We start from the raw sequence: 22,302 nt of genomic DNA on the forward strand, positions 1-22,302 counted from the left end.
GACTGTACATGACAGTAAGCTACCTGGTGATTTAATAATGTTCACATTTCAGATGGGGGCATAGTTTGGGTGGGTTATAAACCTCAGTGGTAGTACTGCTTATGTCTAAAGAGAGTTGTAACATCGCACTACCTTCAATACATGGGATGAAGATGTAACATATTCTTGTGAATTGATGATGATATTTGTGAGGAAGAAAAAGACTAAAGATGGATCATGCTTTCCATCTGATCCTGCAACCGCCGCTGCATAGGCCTAAAGGTTGGCGGTATGATCCTGCTTGCGCCGGATTGCAGAGAAGTGACATGATATCCCTAGATATTGACTGCTAACAAATCCAGGTGTTAAACGCCAACCTGGTCTGAGCGTGTTGTATTATGTACGTTAAGCCGACACTTTATCTAGTATGATATGTTACATTTGGTATGGTTATAAGACATGGTTACTTAAAGCAAAAATGAAAGTAGGGTGGGTGGTTGTGAGTTCCAATCTCATCACAGACAACTTTAGTATTTTAGCTAATTAGCAACTTTTCAACTTAGCATGTTAGCTAACCCTTCCCATTAACCCTAACCTTAATCCTTTTAGATAACCCTTTAACCTAAACTTAACCTTAACCCCTAGCCTAGCTAACGTTAGCCAGCTAGCAAGAATTTGTAACATATTCTAGGTTTTGCAAATTCTTAACATATAATACGAAATGTAATTCATAACATATGAAATGGGTGATAGACATCTACAAATTAATATATACCATACCAAATGTAACATATCATAACTATCATGTCTCAGAATTACATACAGAATATGAAATGCTCTGATACCAGGTTGGAAGGCATCATGGCACAGTAACAAACCCCTCTTGACATCAACCTGTTGCGCAATGGTGTATGAAAATTGTATGTTACTGTTCTGTGATATGCCAAATCTTCCAACAGAGTAAGATCAGCCATCTCTCACCTGTCTTTTTATAGTATTTCAACAATGGTTTTACTTTCAAATGTACCTCTAATTTAACAAATTACTATACGTTACTTTATATGGATTATTATAACAAATGCAGTGGTGTTGAAATTATATAGCATGTCAAGATATGTTGTATTTCCATTGTGAATTCATGCAATGAAATCGAAAAATTGAATTGCTTTCAAAATTTTACATTTAACATACTGCATATTTCCCCCCTTCTACGATTGACAAACCGTTCCCTTATTCCACCACTTTGCACTGTGTGTACGCATGGTCAATACTGTGGGTAAAGTTTTGAACACTCAAGCCAACAAGTCTCACACTTAGCGTGGAAATGATCCCACGCATGGTTTACGCACAGATTTGTGCATACACATGATTGATAAATGAGGCCCCAGGTGTGCAAAGCTCCTAGACTTACCCAGAAAGACTCACGGCTGCAATTGCTGCCAAAGGTGACTCCAGCATGTATTGACTTAGGTGGTTGAATATGTATCTAATCAAGATATATTAGTGTTTTATTTACCACTCTAACACTACATATTATTTTGTGTAGATCATTAACAAAACATTAATTCAATCCATCAAAATCCCACTTTGTAACAACAAAATGTGGAAAAAGTCCAGGGGTGTGAATATTTTCTGAAGGCATTGTATTATATGCCATTTAGCAGACACTTTTAACCAAAGTGACTGGTGTATTAGTAAAGCATAATTTCAGGTGAAGCAAAAAAGTCCATACCAGCATTGGCCAACCTTGCTTCACTGACCCCTGATCTACTGGGTGAGCAGACTTCTATTCCAGCCCAGTAATATAACACTATCAATTGAATCAGGTGTGTTAGTGCTGGACTGGAACAGAAGCCAGCAGACCTCCAGGAGCAGGGATGGCCTGCTCCAGTTGTAATAGGGTTATACATTGTGCAATGTTTAACTTTATAAACTAGTTAGTTCGAGCCCTGATTGGCTGAACGCCGTGGTATATCAGACCGTATACCAAGGGTATGACAAAACATGTATTTTTACTGCTGTAATTATGTTGGTAACCAGTTTATAATAGCAATAAGGCACCTCGAGGGTTTGTGATTATATTGGCCATATACCACACCCTATCTGGCCTTATTGCTCAAGTATACATTTGCTAATAGGTACACATAACCAGTGTTATACAACGATATACCCTTAGTCTCTTGGGACAGCTCTCCGTATCTGAAGGCATAAAACATCACAGAATTAGACAGCACTGAATATTATGTTGTTATTGTCTCTCTGTCCTAATAGTTTCCCTTACTAGGGTCTGGAACTGACATCTGGAGCTTCAGTCCTTTCACCCCCTTCCATGGCTGTTTTCTACAGATACATTTGGAGCTTGTGTTTTTAATTTACAACGATAAAAATTAAGATAGCTAGCTGATGATATTTGATTTACTTAGCTATACAGTTAAAGTTAGCTAGCTAGTTAGCAGCTCATACATGTAGCTGGTTATGTAATGTTATAATTTGATAATCTAGCAAGGCAGGCTAGCTAACTCAGGGTTTACCAAACTCAACCCCCACCTGGTGCAAGTTTTGGTTTTTGCCCTAGTGCTACACAACTGATTCAAATAACCAACTCATCGTTATTTTAATCACCTGTATAGTGCTAGGGCAAAAAAACTAAAACGCAAAACCAGGACCGATGTGGTTAGGGTTAGAATCACATTTTAAGACGAGATTGTAGAAATAGGCGGCCATCTGACTTTGTGGGTGTGGTAACTAGTGATTACCTAGAATTAGCTTGTCCCGAGTTACTGCCCCGATGGCACAGACTGCTTCAACAACAGTTATGTGAAAAGTTGTATGAAGAAATACCCGGTTTGATAAACTAGTAGATTAATTACCCAACCAAGCAGATACAAGCAGTAGAGTCATTTTGGTTGTGAAGTGCATTATCAAAAGTCTTTGTCCTTTATAACAAAATGCAATTTACCACTTGGCTGTCAATTGTTTTCACCCTGTCACGGGGCCTCTGTCAACACCACCTCATAAGATGAGGAAGCACATTTAAGAGGATTGCCTGCTGCAGTTGTTCAAGAGATGTCCAGTTTGCAGCTGAACTTGCAACATAGAGAAGACCAGCAAGGGGATCCTCAGCATCATGCAGAAATGCCCTCACTGTGTGCATGATGGGTGACCAAGAGCTGACATGCCATGCCCATCAATAGGGCGCTGGCAAAGACCTTACTTCCAGGCTCACCTTTTGAATGCTCACCAATGGTTGGCAATGGGGAGACCAGAATTGGGTAGGTTTAGTCTGACCTGTTCAAACTTCAACATACTGTGCCTTCAGAAAGTATTCACACCCCTTGATTTCGTTCCACATTTTGTGTTACAGCATTAATTTAAAAGTGATTAAATTGAGATTTTTTTTGGCAAATTGCCTGCCTACACACAATACCCCATAATGTCAAAGTGGAATAATGTTTTTAGATTGTTTTACAAATCACTTTAAATGAAAAGCTGAAATGCCTTGGGTCAATATGCTTTCAACCCATTTGTTATTGCAAGCCCAAATAGGTTCAGGAGTAAAAATGTAGTTAACAAGTCACATAAATTGCATGGACTCACTCGTGTGCAATAAGAGTCATTCAAAAATCATGTTAAACACTACCTCATTTCTGTACTCCAAAACATAGAATTATCTTTAAGGTCCCTCAGTCGAGCAGGGAATTTCAAACACAGATTCAACCACAAAGACCAGGGAGGTTTTCCAATGCCTTGGAAGAAGGGCCCGGTAGATGGGTAAAAAAAACAGACATTGAATATCCCTTTGAGCATGGTGAAGTTAATTACACTTTTTGGATGGTGCATCAATACACCCAGTCACTACAAATATACAGGCGTCTTTCCTAACTTAGTTACCGGAGAGAAAGGAAACCGCTCAGAGATTTGACCATGAGGCCAATGGTGACTAAAACAGTTAGAGATTAATGGATGTGATAGATAAACTGATGATCAACAACATTGTAGTTACTGCACAATACAGACCTAATTTAGTTGACAGAGTGAAAGGATTATGTAAATTATGGATTTCTGTATTTTATTTTGAAAAAACTAAAATCTCTAAAAACATGTTTTCACTTTGTCATTATGGGTTATTGTGTGTAGACGGGTGAGAAAAAAATATTGAATACATTTTGAATTCAGACTGCAACACAACAAGATGTCGAATAAGTCAAGGGGTATGAGTACTTTCTGAAGGCACTGTATGTATGTCAGATATTGCCTATACTAACTGCCATTGGTAATAGAACAGTGACTGTGTATGTGTTCACAGATGCATCTATGGAGCCAGCACTTGAAGACTTGCAGACTGACAGACAGGCAGTGGTGGAAAAAGTACTCAATATTCATACTTGAGTATAAGTAAAGATAACTTAATAGAAAAGTCACCCAGTAAAATACTACTTCAGTAAAAGTTAAAAGTATCTAGTTTTAAATGTACTTAAGTAGAGTGGTGGAAAAAGTACTAAATTGTCATACTTGGATAAAAGTACAAAGTAAAAGTACATGCTATACTTTAAATTCCTTATAATAAGCAAACCATAAGGCATGCTTGTCTTGTTTTTTAAATTATGGACTGACAGGGGCACACTCCAACACTGACATAATTTACAAACACAGTATTTGTGTTTAGTGAGTCTGCCAGATCAGCGGCAGCAGGGATGACAACGCGTTATATTGATCGGTTTGTGAATCAGACCATATTACTGTCCTGCCTGAGCATTCAAAATGTTAAGAGTACTTTTGGGTGTCAGAGAAAATGTATGGGTGCAAAAGGTAAATATTTTGTTTAGGAATGTAGTGGAGTAAAAGTAGTCAAATATAAATAGTAAAGTACAGATAGGTAAAAATACTTTAAAGTAGTTTTTTGGGGTAAGTACTTTACACCACTGCAGATGGGCTTGATACTGAGGTCTCTAAATGGAGAGAGACATGGCACTCGGAATAACATTTTCACTAGATAACTTTTACTTGAATTATCTTTTATTATTGAATTGAACGGTATTAGTCAATATGGAGAGGAAGAAACCCTGTGTATTCATCACCAGGATCAGGAAACTCATGATGTATACAGGACATCAGAAACATGTGGTCATAGGCACATCCTTAAAAACATGCTGGGAATACTAGAAAAGAGCAAGAAGGGCCGCACAACGTTGAAGCTCTCAATTCACTGCTTTATTGACAACGTCAGCAATGACACACCCAAGAAACACCCACATCAAACCACACCCCTAAGCCAAATCACATTTGGCCTCTCATGGCCACCAGCATTTGAGGAGCAAGCCAAAAAACAATTCCAAATCAGCAGGTGCAGTTGCCCTTTAAATACACTACATGGCCAAAGTATGTGGACACCTGCTCATCGAACATCTCATTCCAAACTCATGGGTATTAATATGGAGTTGGTCCCCCCTTTGCTGCTATAAAAGCCTCCACTCTTCTGGGAAGGCTTTCCACTAGATGTTGGAAAATTACTGCAGGGACTTGCCTCATTTCAGCCACAAGAGCATTAGTGAGGTCGGGCACTGATGTTGGGCGATTAGGCCTGGCTTGCAGTAGGCGTTCCAATTCATCCCAAAGGTGTTCAATCGGGTTGAGTTCAGGGCTCTGTGCAAGCCAGTCAAGTTCTTCCACACCGATCTCAAAAAAACATTTCTGTATGGATCTTGCTTTGTGCATGGGGTCATTGGGCTCCCGAGAAGCGCAGCTGTCTAAGGCACTGCATCTCAGTGCTAGACGTGTCACTACAGACATCCTGGTTCGAATCCAGGCTGTATCACAACTTGACTAGTTAAATAAAAAAATTAAAATTGTCATGCTGAAACAGGAAAGGGCCTTCCCCAAACTGTTGCCACATAGATGGAAGCAAATAAATGTCTAGAATGTCATTGTATGACGTAACGTTAAGATTTCCCTTCACTGGAACTAAGGGGCCTAGCCCGAACCATGAAAAACAGCCCCAGACCATTATTCCTCCTCTACCAAACTTTACATTTGGCACTATGCATTCCGGCAGGTAGTGTTCTCCTGGCATCCACCAAACCTAGATTTGTCCGTTTGAATGCCAGATGGTGACGTATGATTGATTCGTCACTCCAGAAAACGTTTCCACTGCTCCATAGTCCAATTGCGGCGAGCTTTACACCACTCCAGCAGATGCTTGGCATTGCGCACGATGATCTTAGGCTTGTGTGCGGCTGCTTGGCCATGGAAACCTATTTCATGAAGCTCCCGACTAACAGTTCTTGTGCTGACATTGTTACCAGAACAGTTATTGTGCTGACATTGCTTCCAGAGGCAGTTTGTAACTCGGTAGTGAGTGCTGCAACCGAGGACAGACAATTTTTACTCTATGCACTCGGCGATCCCATTCTGTGAGCTTGTGTGGCCTACCACTTCACAGCTGAGCCGTTGTTGCTCCTAGACGTTTCCACTTCACAATAACCGCACTTACAGTTGACCGGGGCAGCTCTAGCAGGTCAGAAATTTTAGTAACTGACTTGTCGGAGAGGTGACATCAATGACGGTGCCACGTTGAAAGTCACTAAGCTCATCAGTACAGGCCATTCTACTGCCAATGTTTGTCTATGGAGATGTCATGGCTGTGTAGTTAATCGTATACACCTGTCAGCAATGGGTGTGGCTGAAATAGCCACTAATTTGAAGGGGTGTCCACATACTTATGGTCCTACTTTTTTAGTTTCAACGTTACAGTTAAACACTCAAATCTCCTACAATCAGTTCAAGTGTCTGCCCAGGAGATGGCAATGTCTTGCTCCATTTGAATCAGTTTGACATTCTCTTATTCATCTACAATGCAGCCGATTTGACGCCGTCGCTCGTTTAAGCAGCATATCCCACCGCTACCACCAAATGTAGCAGAGTTGAATCTCTTATCGCATCTACATTCCCTGGGCTATTCTCAGCAGTATGTCATACCATAGTCTTTCCATCAAAACCAGATATTGTCATGTTGAAAACAGTCCGGTTTAGAGTGCGATTAAACTTGTCATTGAATTTAGTAATTTAACAGACCCTCTTATCCAGAGGAACTTACAGGAGCAATTAGGGTTGCTCAAGGGCACGTCGCCAGATTCTTTCACCTAGTCTGCTTGAAGATTCAAACCAGCGACCTTTCGGTTACTGGCCCAAGGCTCTTAACTGCGAGGCTACAGTCATATAACCAGTAGTGGAAAAAGTACCCAATTGTCATACTTGAGTAAAGGTAAGGATATCTTAATAGAAAATGACAAGTAAAAGTCATCCATTGAAATCCTACTTAAGTATATTTAAAACCAAATAATTTTACTCAAGTATCAAAAGTAAAAATCATTTCAAATTCCTTATTAAGCAAACCAGACGGCACCATTTTCTTTCTTTTTTATTTACGGATAGTTAGAGCACGCTCCAACACTCAGACATCATTTACAAACGAAGCATGTGTTTGGTGAGCCCGCCAGATCAGCGGCAGTAGGGATGACCAGGGGATGTTCTCTTGCAAAGTATGAATAAGACCATTTTCCTGTCCTGCTAAGAAAAATGTAAGTACTTTTGTGTTTCAGGGAAAATGGAGTAAAAAGTACATTTACTTCAGGAATGTAGTAAAAGTTGTCAAAAATATAAATAGTAAAGTACAATTACCCCCCCAAAAAACAACTTTAGTCTTTTTATAACACATTACCTAAGAAAGGCAGTAATTACATAAGAACCTGGCAGGTTCATGTAGTCTGCAAGTCTGCTGCTCTCACAGCACATTCAAGTCAAATTAAGAACACAAACATGCTGTAGCTAACTCTTTATTAGATATTATTTCATATTAATTAAACAAAAGTCAACATTTCTTGAAGACTGTACTGCAAGTGCTTCATTGGACTGGATATTGGTTTGGAAATGTTTACCTTATTAAATACATAATGGATATCTGATGGTTTCTTGCTTGTTTTTGCTTTGCAAAGCACAACTGACAAGACAATAATAGCTCCCTCACTCATTTTCTATGCAGCCTTTTGAGGGCAGATGGGCCTGATCAAAGCTACCTAGCAGTGACTGCCAGACTTAAAAATAACTCATACACCGTGTTCATCCCAAAACAAGGCAATGCATTCTAAGCAGGCGTAGAACTCTTAAATTCCATTTCCATTCCACTCCATTTTCTGCCTCAGCTAAAACCTGTCTTGTCTTTATTAAATATATTTTTCAGTTCACCTTTCTCTTATAAATCGTGGAAGGGTACCTGCTCTAGTCGGGGCAATGCTCAGGTGGCAGATGGACGGGGGGGGGGGTTATCACAAAGTGGACCAATCGTTAGTTCAGCCAGTTAGTGTGTAGACGGAGTATATTCATATGTGCTGAGATGGGACAACTTCCCTAAAATGCCTGTTGTTCATCTCTTCGGCTTTCCACCCTCTCTCACCCTCCAGTGGAGAAGTCTGGTGGACTCATTGGCTGTCCTCCTTGGTGTAGTCGCCAGCCTCCCAGCGCAGTGCCCGCTTGTTTTTGTGCCTGGTGACGCGGGTCGCCTCCAAGACCTGCAATGGAAGAAATAGCATCAACATCATATTGGACCTGTGATAAAGGCCTTCTGAGACAAATGATTCAATGGATATCAGCAGAGAGAAGAGCAACCACTTACTTCATTGTTCACATCGTCAGTAGGCTGAATTCCTGCATACTAGAGGTAACAGAAAAGTCAAATTTAACAACTAGCACACCATCATTGTAGAATATAAAACCTATGAATTGAGAAGTCTCACAAGATCTACATGGTTTCGCCAACACTATCAGTGCTCTTCTGTAGTCATATTGCATTGCTGTATTTCTTTCCAAACTGTGCCTAAATGTCTTATGTCTATAATGGATTTTCAATGTATGTAGACAGCATCAATAACTAGAGTCTTTCCTCACAGCATTCTCTTCCAGCTTCAGTTTGATTCTCCTCTCCTCAAAGTCCTCTAGCAGGGTTTCAGTCAGGCCCTTTAGCGTGGGGGTCCCAGGGGAGCCACCCATCTCTACCCACGGGCTAGCAGGCAACAGGTGGGTAACCCTGCTCACCACAGGGGAGGTGGGCCGTGGGGAGCCCCATGGCTGGGCAGTGACTATGGAAAAGGAGGGAAGACGGGGAGTGGGTCGAACGGAGGTGGAAAAGCGAGATTCACTGTCCGCTTTATCGGGGGGGGAGAAATAGAGAAACATTGAGTTAGCACATACATGCTTGTAATTGTGTTAAGAGTACATTCGAAATGTAAGTTGAATGCAACATGAAAACTACAGTGCCCTCAGAAAGTACACCCCTTGACTTTTTCCACGTTGTGTTACAGCCTGAATTTAAAATGGATTAAATTGATATTGTTTTACTGGCCTACACACACAACCCCCTAATATCGAAGTGGAATTGTTTTACTGGCCTACACACACACACACAACCCCGTAATGTCGAAGTGGAATTGTTATTTTTAATACGGTGCAAATTCATCTCACACACTACCAGTCAAAAGTTTGTACACACCTACTCATGCAAGGGTTTTTCTTTACTTTTACTATTTTCTACATTGAAGAATAGTTAAAGACATAACTATGAAATAACACAGATATGGAATCATGTAGTAACCAATTTTATTTTAATCTAAATATATTTATGAGATTCTTCAAAGTAGCCACCCTTTGCCTTGACAGCTTTGCCCACTCTTGGCATTCTCTCAACCAGCTTCATGAGGTAGTCACCTGGAATGCATTTCAATTAACAGGTGTGCCATATTAAGTTACATTTGTGGAATTTCTTTCCTTCTTAATGCGTTTGAGCCAATCAGTTGTGTTGCGACAAGGTAGGGGTGGTATACAGAAGATACCCCTATTTGGTAAAAGACCAAGTCCATATTATGGCAAGAACAGCTTAAATAAGCAAAGAGAAAAGACAGTCCATCATTACTTTAAGACACGGTCATCTCAAATTGACTGACCATCTGAAGGGGAGAGTTTTGGCCAGAGTTCCAGTTAAATACATTTATGAGGATCTCGGATTTGTCCCAGTTAATCTTATACCCTGATATACTGCTGAATATGTTGATTGTCGAGAGCACATGTTCTAATGATCGCTTGGATTCTTGTACGAACATCAGAATATCAGTGTAAAGACTTATTTTGCGAATCGGATGCCTACAACTGAACTGAATTATCAAGGCTTGTGGTAAGCTAGAGAAAAGTTTAAACCATTTGCATATAGATGTACTAAAACCAAATTCCTCGAGTGCCAAGTTCAGGAAGGTCATATTGACTCTGTTCGGGAAGCGAGATGCATGATGTCAAAGAGGCGCCTGTTGACTGGAGTGTCAGACTTTCATAAAACCCGTTTGATCAGAATGTATTATTTTGGAAAGACTAGTTTCTAATCTGTTGGCTTTGCTAATTATTTTTAAACCCATTTATTTTTTTACTAGGAGAATGATTAAGGCGGTGTTCATAGTATATGGAAGGTTATTAGAGCAATACACATGCGTAACCATATTTAACCCATAAGAGTCTAAGCCCCGTCTAAGCCGGCGGAGGAGGTTCTAAGCTATATGCAATTGTTTAAAACATTTGTGAAATAAGGGGTTAAAAATATTCATACAACTCAACAGGAAGTGGAATTATGTTAAAAAATGAAAAGCTGAAATGTCTTGTGTCATTAAGTATTCAATCCCTTTGTTATGGCAAGTTCAGGAGTAAAAATGTGATTAGCAAGTTGCATGGACTCACTGTGTTACATAATTGTTTTTATGACTACCTCATCTCTGTAACCCACACAAACAATTATCTGTAATGTCCCTCAGTCGAGCAGTGAATTTCAAACAGATTCAACTACAAAGACCAGGGAGGGGTTTTAATGACTCACAAAAAGGGCACCTATTGGTAGATTGTAAAAAAAAGAAGCAGGGATTTCACCAAGAGGCTAATGGGGACTTTAAAACAGACTAATGGCTGTGATAGGAGAAAACAGAGGATGGATCAAACAGTGGATGGATCAAGGAAGCCTGTACAGAATACAAATATTCCAAAACATGAATCCTTTTTGCAACAAGTCAGAAAGCAATTAACTTTTTATCCTGAATACAAAGTGTTAATGTATGTTTGGGGAAAATCCAATACATTACCGAGCACCACTCCCCATATTTTCATGCATAGTGGTGGCTGCATCATGTTATGGGTATGCTTGTAATTGTTAAGAACTGAGGATTTTTTCAGGAAAAAACAAAAAACAATGGAACTAAGCACAGGCAAAATCTGAAAGGAAAACCTGGTTCAGTCTGCATTCCACTAGACTGGAGTTGCTTACCAAGAAGACAGTGAATTTTCCTGAGTGGCCGAGTTACAGTTTTGACTTAAATCTACTTAAATCTATGGCAAGACCTGAAAATGGTTGTCTAGCAACCAATTTGACAGAGCTTGAAGAATTTTGAAAATAATATGGGCAAATGTTGCAAAATCCAGGTGTGGAAGCTCTTAGAGACTTACCCAGAAATACTCGCAGCTGTAAATCAGTGCAAAATTGCTTCTACAAAGTATTGATTAAGGGGGTGAATACTTATGTAAATGAGATACTACTGTATTTCATTTTTTTATACATTTGCAAAAATATCTAAAAACATGTTTTCATTTTGACATGTGAGCAAATACATTTAATCTACTTGGAATTCAGGCTGTAACAACAAAATGTGGAATAAGTCAAGAGGTATGAACACTTTCTGAAGGCAATGACAGCCGAATTGTAGTCATACCATTGTACACACTTGACTATGAAAATGGACACTGGTAGACATCTTGCCGTAACACTAGTTTTAAAAAAGGCCCAGTGCAGTCAAAACTGTTTTTCCTGTGTTTTGTATGATATTGTACAACAGCTGATGAAACTACACTACATGACCAAAAGTATGTGGATCCCTGCTTGTCGAACATCTCATTCCAAAATCATGGGCAATAATATGTAGTTGGTCTCTACTCTTCTGAGAAGGCTTTCCACTACAATTTGGAGCATTGCTGCGGGGGCTTGCTTCCATTCAGCCACAAGAGCATTAGCGAGGTCGGCACTGATGTTGGGTGATTAGGCCTGGCTTGCAGTCACCGTTCCAATTCATCCCAAAGCTGTTTGATGGGGTTAAGGTCAGGGTTCTGTGCAGGCCAGTCAAGTTCTTCCACAACGATCTTGAGAAACAATTTCTGTACGGACCTCGCTTTGCGCAAGGTGTCACTGTCATTCTGAAACAGTAAAGGGCCTTCCCCAAACAGTTGCAAGCACAGAATCGTTTAGAACAGGGGTGGGCAATTCCAGTCCTCGAGGGCCTGATTGGTGTCACAGTTTGGCCTGTGATAACAACACCCCCCCCCCCCCCTCGGGGACAGGAGTTTCCCATCCCTGGTCTAGAATGTCATTATATGTTGTAGCGTTAAGATTTGCCGTCACTGGAACTAAAGGGCCTAGCCCGAACCATGAAAAACAGCCCCAGACCATTATTCCTCTTCCACCAAACTTTACAGTTGGCACTATACATTCAGGCAGGTAGTGTTCTCCTCTTATCCATCATACCCAGATTAGTCTGTCGGACTGCCAGATGGTGAAGCGTGATTCATCACTTCAGAGAACACATTTCCACTGCTCAATGGCAGCGAGCTTTACACCACTCCAGCCGACGCTTGGCATTGTGCATGGTGATCTTAGACTTGCGTGCGGCTGCTTGGCCATGTAAAACCATTTCATGAAGCTCTCGACGAACTGTTATTGTGATGACGTTGCTTCCAGAGGCAGTTTGGAACTCGGTCGTGAGTGTTGCATGCAGTCCTAGCTAAATTTTAGCTTGAGAAAATTTTGCTAAAATGCTGTTTTTGACCATTTTTATGGAAAACTATTACAGTAAGGTACTGTTTGATATTGAGATAAAAACAGCTGCATTGGCCCTTTAATGTGACTGGATGTAGAATAATCTTAAGGTCCAGTGCAGCCATTTTTTATCTCAATATCAAATCATTTAGTACCTTACTGTGATTATTTTCAATTAAAATTGTCAATAAGAAACAAATGGCTTCTTAGCTAAGAACAATCTCAGGCAATTTTGCTAGGACTGTCTGGGAGTGGTCTGAGTGGGGATGGGAAAGCTGAAACTAGCTCTTACTGGCAGAGAGGTTTGGAACTCTTTCTTATTGGTCTATTAACTAATTTCCACCTAGTGATGTCACCAGGCAGGTCAAAACTCCATCCCACTAAAACAGGCAGGAATTTCAGGTGGTCTTTTCAAACATCTTACACTAAAAGGGCATTATCATAATTTTTACAATATTATTCTAACCTCAATGTGGAAATATGTATAAAACACAGGTCAAGCACGTTTTTAACTGCGCTGGGCCTTGAACCACAATTTCAGTGCATCAGGAAAAGCCGCAATAAAGGAAGAAATTATTCAATTATTCACTGTTCTGTTTTTTCCTGACTTATTTTATCCTTTTTGATGCAAAGTAATAGCCTTTGTGTCAATGATTAATCAGGGCTGGTAACACAGCATTGGTTCCTCTGCCCATATATGACCAAAGTTCAGGTTCTAATTAAGTTTGTCATGTCTTCCAGTCTAAGAAAGCCAGCAGTAAACAAGACAAACAATTCTACTTAAAGCTAGAATTGTGAGGACATTTGACAATTGGTGCATGTAGACTTTTGCTTAAATCAAGCCAAAAACAAGTATAAGATATTGCCATCATGAATAATTCCTGTTATGTAGTCTTGTAATTGTATAGATTTGTCTATGGATAAATGGACTGAACCATCCTACCTAGCATTGATACTGGAGTGATAGATGAGTAGGACCATCTGGCCAAGCTCGTCTGCTCTACTGGAAGTGAAGGGCTCTCAGAGAAGACAGACTCTTCCTGTTCCACAATGACTCTTCGCAGGCTTTGCGATTGACATGCGTCTTCAGCGTCTCGTTCTATACAGTCCAAGTTTCCTTCCATAGAGGCAGACAGGCCACTGGATTCCCGCAGTTCCCGGAGCTCCTGCTCACGTTTCAGATCCTGCTCGATCTCCTTCTGGATAATATCTGGAGCGTTTGGTCTTCGAGGTCGCAGGCCGCCAGAATCCAGGTGCGCCCTCCAGGTTGGAATAGGCTTATCACTCGGTTCAGACTCCTGCACTGCAAAAGCAGTGGTTGTAGGTGAGGATGACGAAGAGGAGGCTTCTTTAGTAGAGGAGCCTCTGGCTGGAACTGGCTTCTTTCTTTCCACTAACCACGATGGGTAATTTACTATTTCACTAGTACTTGTCTTCACCACCACTGTGACTTGAGCGCTTTCTGCCTTACTGGTCTCATTGCCTTTCAACATGATGATCTCCTCTGGGAAGCTGCTTGGCAGTACTCTATTGAGGTCTTGGGACTCTGAACTCCGGCTTTTGCTGGTGGTATTGACGCTTGGAGTGGCGCTCATGCTGCCGATGTACAACTCGGTCTCATCTGAGTGCCGGTGAGGGCAGCAAGGGGAAGGGTAGCCTTCCGTATCTGAGCTGCTACTCCTCACAATGACCCTGGGTGATGACCAAGCCCTTTTCATCGTCTCGACCTCGGCTCCAGATTGGTCTCTAAGCTCAAAGATCTTTCTCCGATCCTCCAGTTCCTGAGGAGTTCCCCAGTCATACAGACCTGGGACTCTCCCCTGGTGCAGCAGGTCTTCTTCCCTCTGGCTGTCCTTTTTGATCTCACGCTGGATGAAGAAGCTCACCCGGTTCTTCTTATTTGCCTTAACAGGCATCAGTGGTGGTGTAGGCTGGGAGAGCAGAGACTTGACCTCCACCATCTCTTGGACGTCGGTGTGCTTGATGCCCCGCAATCGCCGAAGACTCTCTTCTCTCTCCTGAGCGATACGAATCTCCCTCTCTATGGGCGTCTCTCTGTAACCACTTACCGATTGGGTGCCCTTGCTTTCTGGCTGAGGGTTGTCATTGGACGTGCTTCCGTCACTTGTGTAGCCAACACTTGTGTCACCCGATAGATCCTCCAGTCCAGAGTCAAGGTCGTCAAACAGGCTACTCTGCCTCTTGGTTACCCTCTCCTCTGTGCGGTACACCTTTCTGCCAGCGACATTTTCCCATTTGTCCTGACGTTTCACTGGGGTCAGACTTTGGTTAAACCATTTCGCAGAGTGGTAGTCTTTTTTCTCGCTCCTTGGTGATAGCAAGCTGTCTTCTGACCGCCATAGTCTTCTTTGTGGTTTTAGAGAGCTGGGACTCTGCAGGAATGGGTTGAGCCTCGACTGTTCCATCTTTAGGAACTGCTCCCGTGCTGCACTGAAGTTGATCTGTTCGTTGTCAATAGTGCATGGCTCAGCTGCTGGTGTGGACTCAGATTTGATGCTGCTTGGCCCATAGCACAAGCTGAACCCGTCGAGCAACTTGTTGGGTGATTTGCTGAGATCCAGGGTTTCGAGTGCACTCCACTGCTCCCTGAATGTGGGAATCTTTTTGGGGGCTTGACTGTGGATGATCTCCTGCCTAAGGTGCTTCTCCTCCTCCTCCGTCTTCAATTGGGCACCGTTGGTGTTCACCTGGTAGCGGGAGTCCTCGTCCTCCTCGAACAGACTACCTGGCTTCTTCCCACTGGCGTATGTCTGCAGTTTGAAGCTGCTTTCCTCTTTCAGGGTCGCCAACTTGGCTTGTCTCTCTGGGGACACCATCCAGGCTTCGTTCATCTCCGCCTCGGGGCTCACCGGATCATCCACAAAGGAGTAGAAGCCACGTTGGGAGCCCGTACTCCCTGCACTGCTAGGGCTACTGGGTTGCCAGTCTTCGCTGGTGTTGCCGCAATCTTCCTCTGACACAGCCACCTGCCTGGCCTGCACCACCACATCCCGGGACACCTTCTGCTGGGTGGATACGATAACTGTGGACTGGGTGCGGGTCACGGAGATGCTGTCAAAACTGAAAGCCGAAGAGTTGTCATTCCGGTTGTAGATCCAGCTCCGGTCCAGGCTTAAGGGCTCATCAGTGGTGGGGCTGAGCATGGTGCGAAGGTCTACTGCCAGCTCCAGTTTGGGTGACATGGGCTGAAGCACCCACTTTCTGGGTGTGCTTTCCATGGTTCCTTGGAATGTGGTGTCTTCCTGTGTAGACAGTGAGATTTCTGCAGCAGGAAGCTGGTGAGATTGGAACACTATCTGGTCTCCCTCCTCCTGGGTCAACACATCCTGGGAATCATCAGGTGCAGCAACTGAGAGTCTCTGCAACCAATAAAAAAAAGATTAAAAAAAAAAAGATTTCAAAAATAGGCCAACACTTAAGCAATATAATAATTAAGAAAGATTAAATGGTCAAGTGGCAACTGGATCATTATAACCAATCAAACAAGCCTTCCACTGTCCAAATACTTTAACAAATTACAATTCAATATTTCATTGAAGACACTGAGTAGCTACATCTTTGCATATCACAGATAATACAGAATACGGCTTGTGCCACCAAAATGAAATTAGTTGCATAACACTTCAGGGGTTTATGGTTTACAGGAATCTGTTTAACAAGGGAAATAATAAAAAAGTTGTGCAAGACAGGATGCAGAGATTTGCTTTGGAATGCCAATATAAAAAAAAAGTTGCCAATAACATTTATAGCTTAAATGTAATGCCTACTTCCGCATGAGAACGAGAGACCGTGTTTGCAGTAAACCTAGCTCATCAGGAAAGACACGAGAACTCAAACTGAGAAAATGTAGAGCAAACCAATGTGTGAGATGGTCTAAAAAGATGAAGATGTCTGCGTCGGTCTAGAAGGCAACAAAGGAATGTTAAGCTGGCATGCAAGGGAATTACACACAAGGTTCAATCATCTCAGTCAGACCTCTATTTATTGCAAACTTTGAAGTTCCTGTATGGAGGATTACCAGATCCATTGCTGTGATACTGTATGAAGATCCATAAATACTGTCTGTTCCCGTCTTAGCCAAGACATTCCGATTCATAATATTGTACATGGATTGGTATTTATCGGCACAACTCATACAGTCAAGATTTTATATACTGAACAAAAATATAAATGCAACGTGAAACAATGAATGATTTTACTGAGTTACAGTTCATATGAGGATATCAGTCAATTGAAGAATATTCATTAGGCCCTAATCAATGATTTCACATGACAATACAGAAACAGTATGTATCTGTTGGTCACAGACCTTTAAAAATAAATTATAAGTCTCACAATGGGCCTCAGGATTCCGTCACAGTATTTCTGTGCATTCAAATTGCCATCAGTAAAATGGTGTTCGTTGTCCGTAGCTTATTACCGAGTTAGTTAATATAAAGGAAATCAGTAAATTGAAATAAATTCCTTAGGCCCTAATCTAAGGATTTCATGACTGGGAATACAGATATGCATCTGTTGGTCTGGTCACAGATGCCTTAAAAAAAAAAAAAATAGCAGCGTGGATTAGAAAACCAGTCAGTATCTGGTGACCACCATTTGCTTCATGCGGCGCGACACATCTCCGCATAGAGCTGATCAGGCTGTTGATTGTGGCCCCTGGAATTACATTTTAAATTTGTCATTTAGCAGACGCTCTTATCCAGAGCGACTTACAGTAGTGAATGCATACATTTCATTAACATTAAATTATCTGGCAACAGCTCTGGTGGACATTCCTGCAGTCAGCATGCCAAATGCACACTCCTTTAAAATATTTTAGCATTGTGTGACAAAACTGCACATTTTCGAGTGGCCTTTTATTGTCCCCAGCACAACATGCACTGGTGTAATGATCATGCCATTTGATCTGCCAAACTTCTCAGGTAGATGGATTATCTCGGCAAAGGGGAAATGCTCACTAACAGGGATGTAAACAAATTTGTGCACCAAATTTGAGAGAAATAAGCTTTTTGTGTGTATGGAACATTTCTGGTATCTTATTTCAGCTCATGAAACATGGTACCAACACTTTACATGTTGCGTTTATATTTCTGTTCAGTGTAGTTATTGATTATCAACCGTTATCAATTTATTCAAGCAATGGATTAAATCAACCTTAATCTTAACCATGCAGACATGTACCTAGAGCAGGGCTCTCCAACCCTGCTGCTGGAGAACTACCATCCTGTAGGTTTAGAGCATCGGATTCTAATAATTAGCTGGTAGACAAAATTAAAAATCAGGTTTGTTACAACTGGGGTTGGAGGGAAAATCTACAGGAGGGGTAGCTCTCCGGGAACAGGGTTGGAGAACTCTGACCAGGAGTGTGCAGCTACAATTCCTTTTCAAAGTGCCTAGTTGTCAGAAGATGTATGAAGAACCATAATGAGGGAGAGAGAGGAATGTGTTCACTCCTTTCTCATGGAGGTGGGAGTACTGACACTAGAGTAGGATATTAGATAGTCTTGGCCAATGAAAACATAAGTTTCTCTCCACTCAACTTATGTAGAACTAACTACACTGGAGGCTGGGTGCTAGGGCGGGTTGACTTGTCAATCATTTTAATATGCCACACAAAGGATTAAAAGGAAAATATTTCATGGCAACTAGCAGTATCACTTAGAATCTCTATAGCATAACATCCTCACTGCTATTCGAGCATGTTGGCTAATGAGTAAAACCTACAGCCCCTGGAAGCTTCCACTCCATCCAACATTGTAATTTAAATTGACTTCGACAAAACAATCCTGCATTTCACAATTGTCATTGTAACCCTGCTGACACAGAATTAAACTAATCATGACAGATGCACAACACAAGACAAATGGACCGGAGTAAACCCAGTCCTAACCTTCCCTGAGATGCCAAGACTTTTGGCTGACCTCAGAATAAGCTCTTCAACAAATATACATTCATTTTGGGTTAAAAAGTGTATGTAAATGTAAATGTAATGTAAATGTAAAAAGTAACGCACTATCCCAAGAGTTCTAAGGCAGCCTGCAGTGTGTGTATGCGCGCATGTGACCACTTGTGTGACAGTGGACTGTGTACCCCTGATAAGCTCTTCTCAGCGCCACTTTCTGGAATCGGCTCCTCTGCCCTTTGCTCATTGGCTGAGAGAGAAGAGGAGTGATCGGTGGGGGACAGGAGATACACAAGTCTCCTCGCCCCCACTAATTTATTACCTCACACTGGTGTGTGTACGAAACACTCACTAGTTCCTGTCAGTAAAGTGCCTATTGTTGCATGGATCAACTAAGGCCAAGTTGCATGTAGCACACAAGATAATACAACAAATTACACAATAAAGATTTTGCCACAGATAAGTCATCCCCATCAACCTTCAGACTTATTCAAGGCTAATATATATACTCATCGACTGTCTGAAATAAATGCCCAAATACATGTTGTCATACCCTACAGCTTGTCTGTCGGCGATACAGATTTCAAACCAGTTTTCATGTCTTGAAATGACAACCATGCCAACTGCTCATTAAAGCTCTACTAATCAAAAAAGAAAAGAAAAAAAAGAGAACATTTTGCAAATAAACAATGTGATGGTGTTCCCATGGGTACAGGATGTGTAGCTACAGAGACCAGCGTATACAAGGTCCTCCTCAAATAGGGTAGGCTGTAGCATTTGGAGAAACATGGAGAACAGCCACTACTTGATAAACACAAAAAAAGTGTATAGGGAAATGGATTTACATTAGGCTTACTTCCCTCAGTCAATGCACAAGGGTTTAATTTGACATCAACTTTTGAAAAGAAGTAGGTCATTACTCAGTAATGTAGACAGTGTGACGAGATGGCAAATCCAACCATAGTGTCTTCTAAGCTAATGCACCTGCTCACCCAACTGCCACTTAACTGAAGCGCTTCCAATTCATAGATAATGTAAGTATCGATAATGCCATTGAAATGCATTTCGATCTAAAGTACAGTTAATTTGGGAAAAATGAAGTAATTAACCCTACCTTAATTAGTATACCGCAAACAAGACAAAAGTTTGTTGTCTTGTGTCTCCCGCTCTCTCTCTCTCTGTCTTTTGAGCACCCTACAGCACAGGCAAAGTTCAGCCAATATCATGTCAGTTATTGAAGCCACACCCTCTTACCGAACAGGGAAAAGTGCACGAGACTGACAAACCGCTATAACAAGGTAGGGAGAGAAGAGAAACCCATTCACATTGCCAAGGCAAATCACACAAGATGACCCAGATTAAAAATGACCTGTGGTCCAAAGTGAAGTCTGTAATTAGTTGATTATTTGTAACCGGTCAGTGAGTGCTGGGCTGAAACAAAAGCCTGCTCACCCAGTAACCCTCCAGGACTGGAGTCGGAGAACCCTGACCTAAGGGAATGAGTTGGCTAATTTCCTGGTGATCATTTTGTGTCCCAGTACAGAAGCTTCCTTCTCCTTTCCTTCATGACCACTGACATGACTTGATAAACTGTTATGGGAACATATCCATTCCCTTTACCTATCATTGGTCTCATAAGGAAACAAAAACAGAAAATAACAGTTTAAAAGTACTGAGGCATTATCAGTATGTTGCCTGTGAACTGTTAAAAGAAGAATCTTCCTTTGGGGTTGAAGTTCACCTGAGAGGATGTCACTGCTACAGCTAGACCAGTGGAAGAGCTTGAGTCATCATGGCCAAAATGTTCATTACTTAGAAATGCAGAAAAAAAATACATATTTTTTACATCAAATAAAGCAAAATGATTATGGCTCTAGATTGCAGGAAAAAGCTGTTTCAGGTGTCTTTCACCCCCCAGCCATCCTCACATACTGTGCCCCCTCAGATTTTTGGGGTGCATGACAGCCCTGATAGAGGGCATTCCATTTAAGAAGGCATTCGCTTTGAGAAATGGGAAGGTTCACACTGAACATAGCTTTACTGCGCTCTAGTGACTACCTTGTAAATGTACACCAGAGTATTTCAATCAACTTTGTCACTCTGAATAAAGACTTGAAGGGGTCATGACAAACATAATATGGATCTCAGTTTAGCTTACTAATGCAAAGGAATGTTTGTGATTGTACATCTACTTCACACCACTATGGTCTTACATCTAGGAATCAAATGCATGACAGATGAAACAGACATTAAAGTGGGTACTATTGAGATGTATTTGTCCAAAATTACAATTAAATCAATGAATGCCACAGTTATTCCCCCCCCCCCAATATCATGGAAACCATGGGAAGACTCTAGGCTGCAATGGCTGTGGTACAAACAATGCAGATCCAACTGTGTGGAATGTTGGTAAAGGGGGGGGAGAATGTCAAAGCAAAACAAATTGTTAGCCTGCAATCAGGATCCCTTTAACATTGTTGTAACTACCCCTGTCATTGTGTGTTTGGGGTAAGGGTTGTCTTACCTTGGTCTCATGCTCCATGCTGTTACACAGCACCTGCCAAGGAGGAGTGTACTTGAACATCCTGCAGTGTGAGTGTATGTCTGTCTGTCTGTGTGTAAGAGAGCACTTGTGTGTGTTTCAGCGTGTTGGTGAATGTGTCCGGGCAGCTCTCTGTGTGACAGGATTCAAGGCTAGGTGCAGGGGGGGCAATCAAGATCAACTCAGGCCAGGTGTGCTCATTCTGACACGAGAGAGGGAGGGAGGTAGAAGAGTCAACAATGGGAAAGACAGTACATTGAATTTGAATTCAAAGTTTTGGGATAAGACAGAACATCAATAAAACATTGATTAAACTAACATTTTGGTGAACCTTCCAGTTGCTTTTTTGGTTGATTAGTCCTCACGTTTTATTTCATCTGGCAATTAAAAATGACTGTACACATTCCACAAATGTCCATATTTGAGTACACAAGGAATATTTCTGGTGCCGAACCATAATATTTGTCTTAGATTCTTTTGGTCAGTAGCTTAATCAAAGACCCAACCCTCGCCCTTTCCTTAACTCACCTCTCGGTTCTAGACTTGCCCTCCTAGACGTCTGGGTTCTCCAGCAGGTGTTCTGCCGTCTGGATCTGCACCCCCCTCGTATCCCCTACTGTGTTAAGCCTAACAGCTGGTCTCCGGACTCCACTGGTGTTTTGGTCTGGGGTTTGGCCCTGACCAGACCCCTCCCTGTTACCCCCTCAACAGTATCTGTCACTCACCCTCTCCATCCTCCCCCTCAACACCCTGTCCATCAAAGCTGCTAGTCCAGAGATATTGACCGGTTGTGGTGGGGGAGAGGGTGAAAAGGGGGTGAGAGGGTAAGGGGGGGGGTCCAGAACACAAAGCGTTGGGTGGCGTGACTGCTCCCATGTCTGTTGCTGAGGGCAGGGGAATTGCAATGGAATGCTGCTGACCATCACAAAGTGCCAGACAAAAGAGGAGCCATCTGCGCACACGCGCACACAA

The 22,302-nt window shown here is 41.8% G+C and overlaps 1 protein-coding gene across 3 annotated transcripts; it reads right to left on the reverse strand.

Annotated features, from left to right (window-relative positions):
- Nucleotides 1-7,798: 7,798 nt before the first annotated feature.
- On the reverse strand, nt 7,799-22,086 carry misp (mitotic spindle positioning). 3 transcript variants are annotated; one of them, XM_014216045.2, is made up of 6 exons: nt 21,859-22,086; nt 21,313-21,532; nt 13,809-16,245; nt 8,920-9,110; nt 8,648-8,686; nt 7,799-8,543 (listed from the first exon to the last, which is right to left on the reverse strand). In XM_014216045.2, exons 2-6 carry the CDS (start codon nt 21,370-21,372, stop codon nt 8,454-8,456), a joined length of 2,817 nt encoding a protein of 938 aa, XP_014071520.1. In that variant the 5' UTR covers nt 21,373-21,532; nt 21,859-22,086; the 3' UTR covers nt 7,799-8,453. The 3 variants fall into 3 exon arrangements, with proteins under 3 accessions (XP_014071520.1, XP_014071519.1, XP_014071521.1); XM_014216044.2 differs by having other exon boundaries at nt 8,920-9,176; nt 21,859-22,085; XM_014216046.2 differs by lacking the exons at nt 21,313-21,532; nt 21,859-22,086 and adding an exon at nt 19,903-20,159 and having other exon boundaries at nt 8,920-9,176.
- Nucleotides 22,087-22,302: the final 216 nt, after the last annotated feature.

The sequence above is a fragment of the Salmo salar genome, chromosome ssa10 (assembly GCF_905237065.1).
Source record: "Salmo salar chromosome ssa10, Ssal_v3.1, whole genome shotgun sequence".
In the NCBI taxonomy this organism is placed as follows: domain Eukaryota; kingdom Metazoa; phylum Chordata; class Actinopteri; order Salmoniformes; family Salmonidae; genus Salmo; species Salmo salar.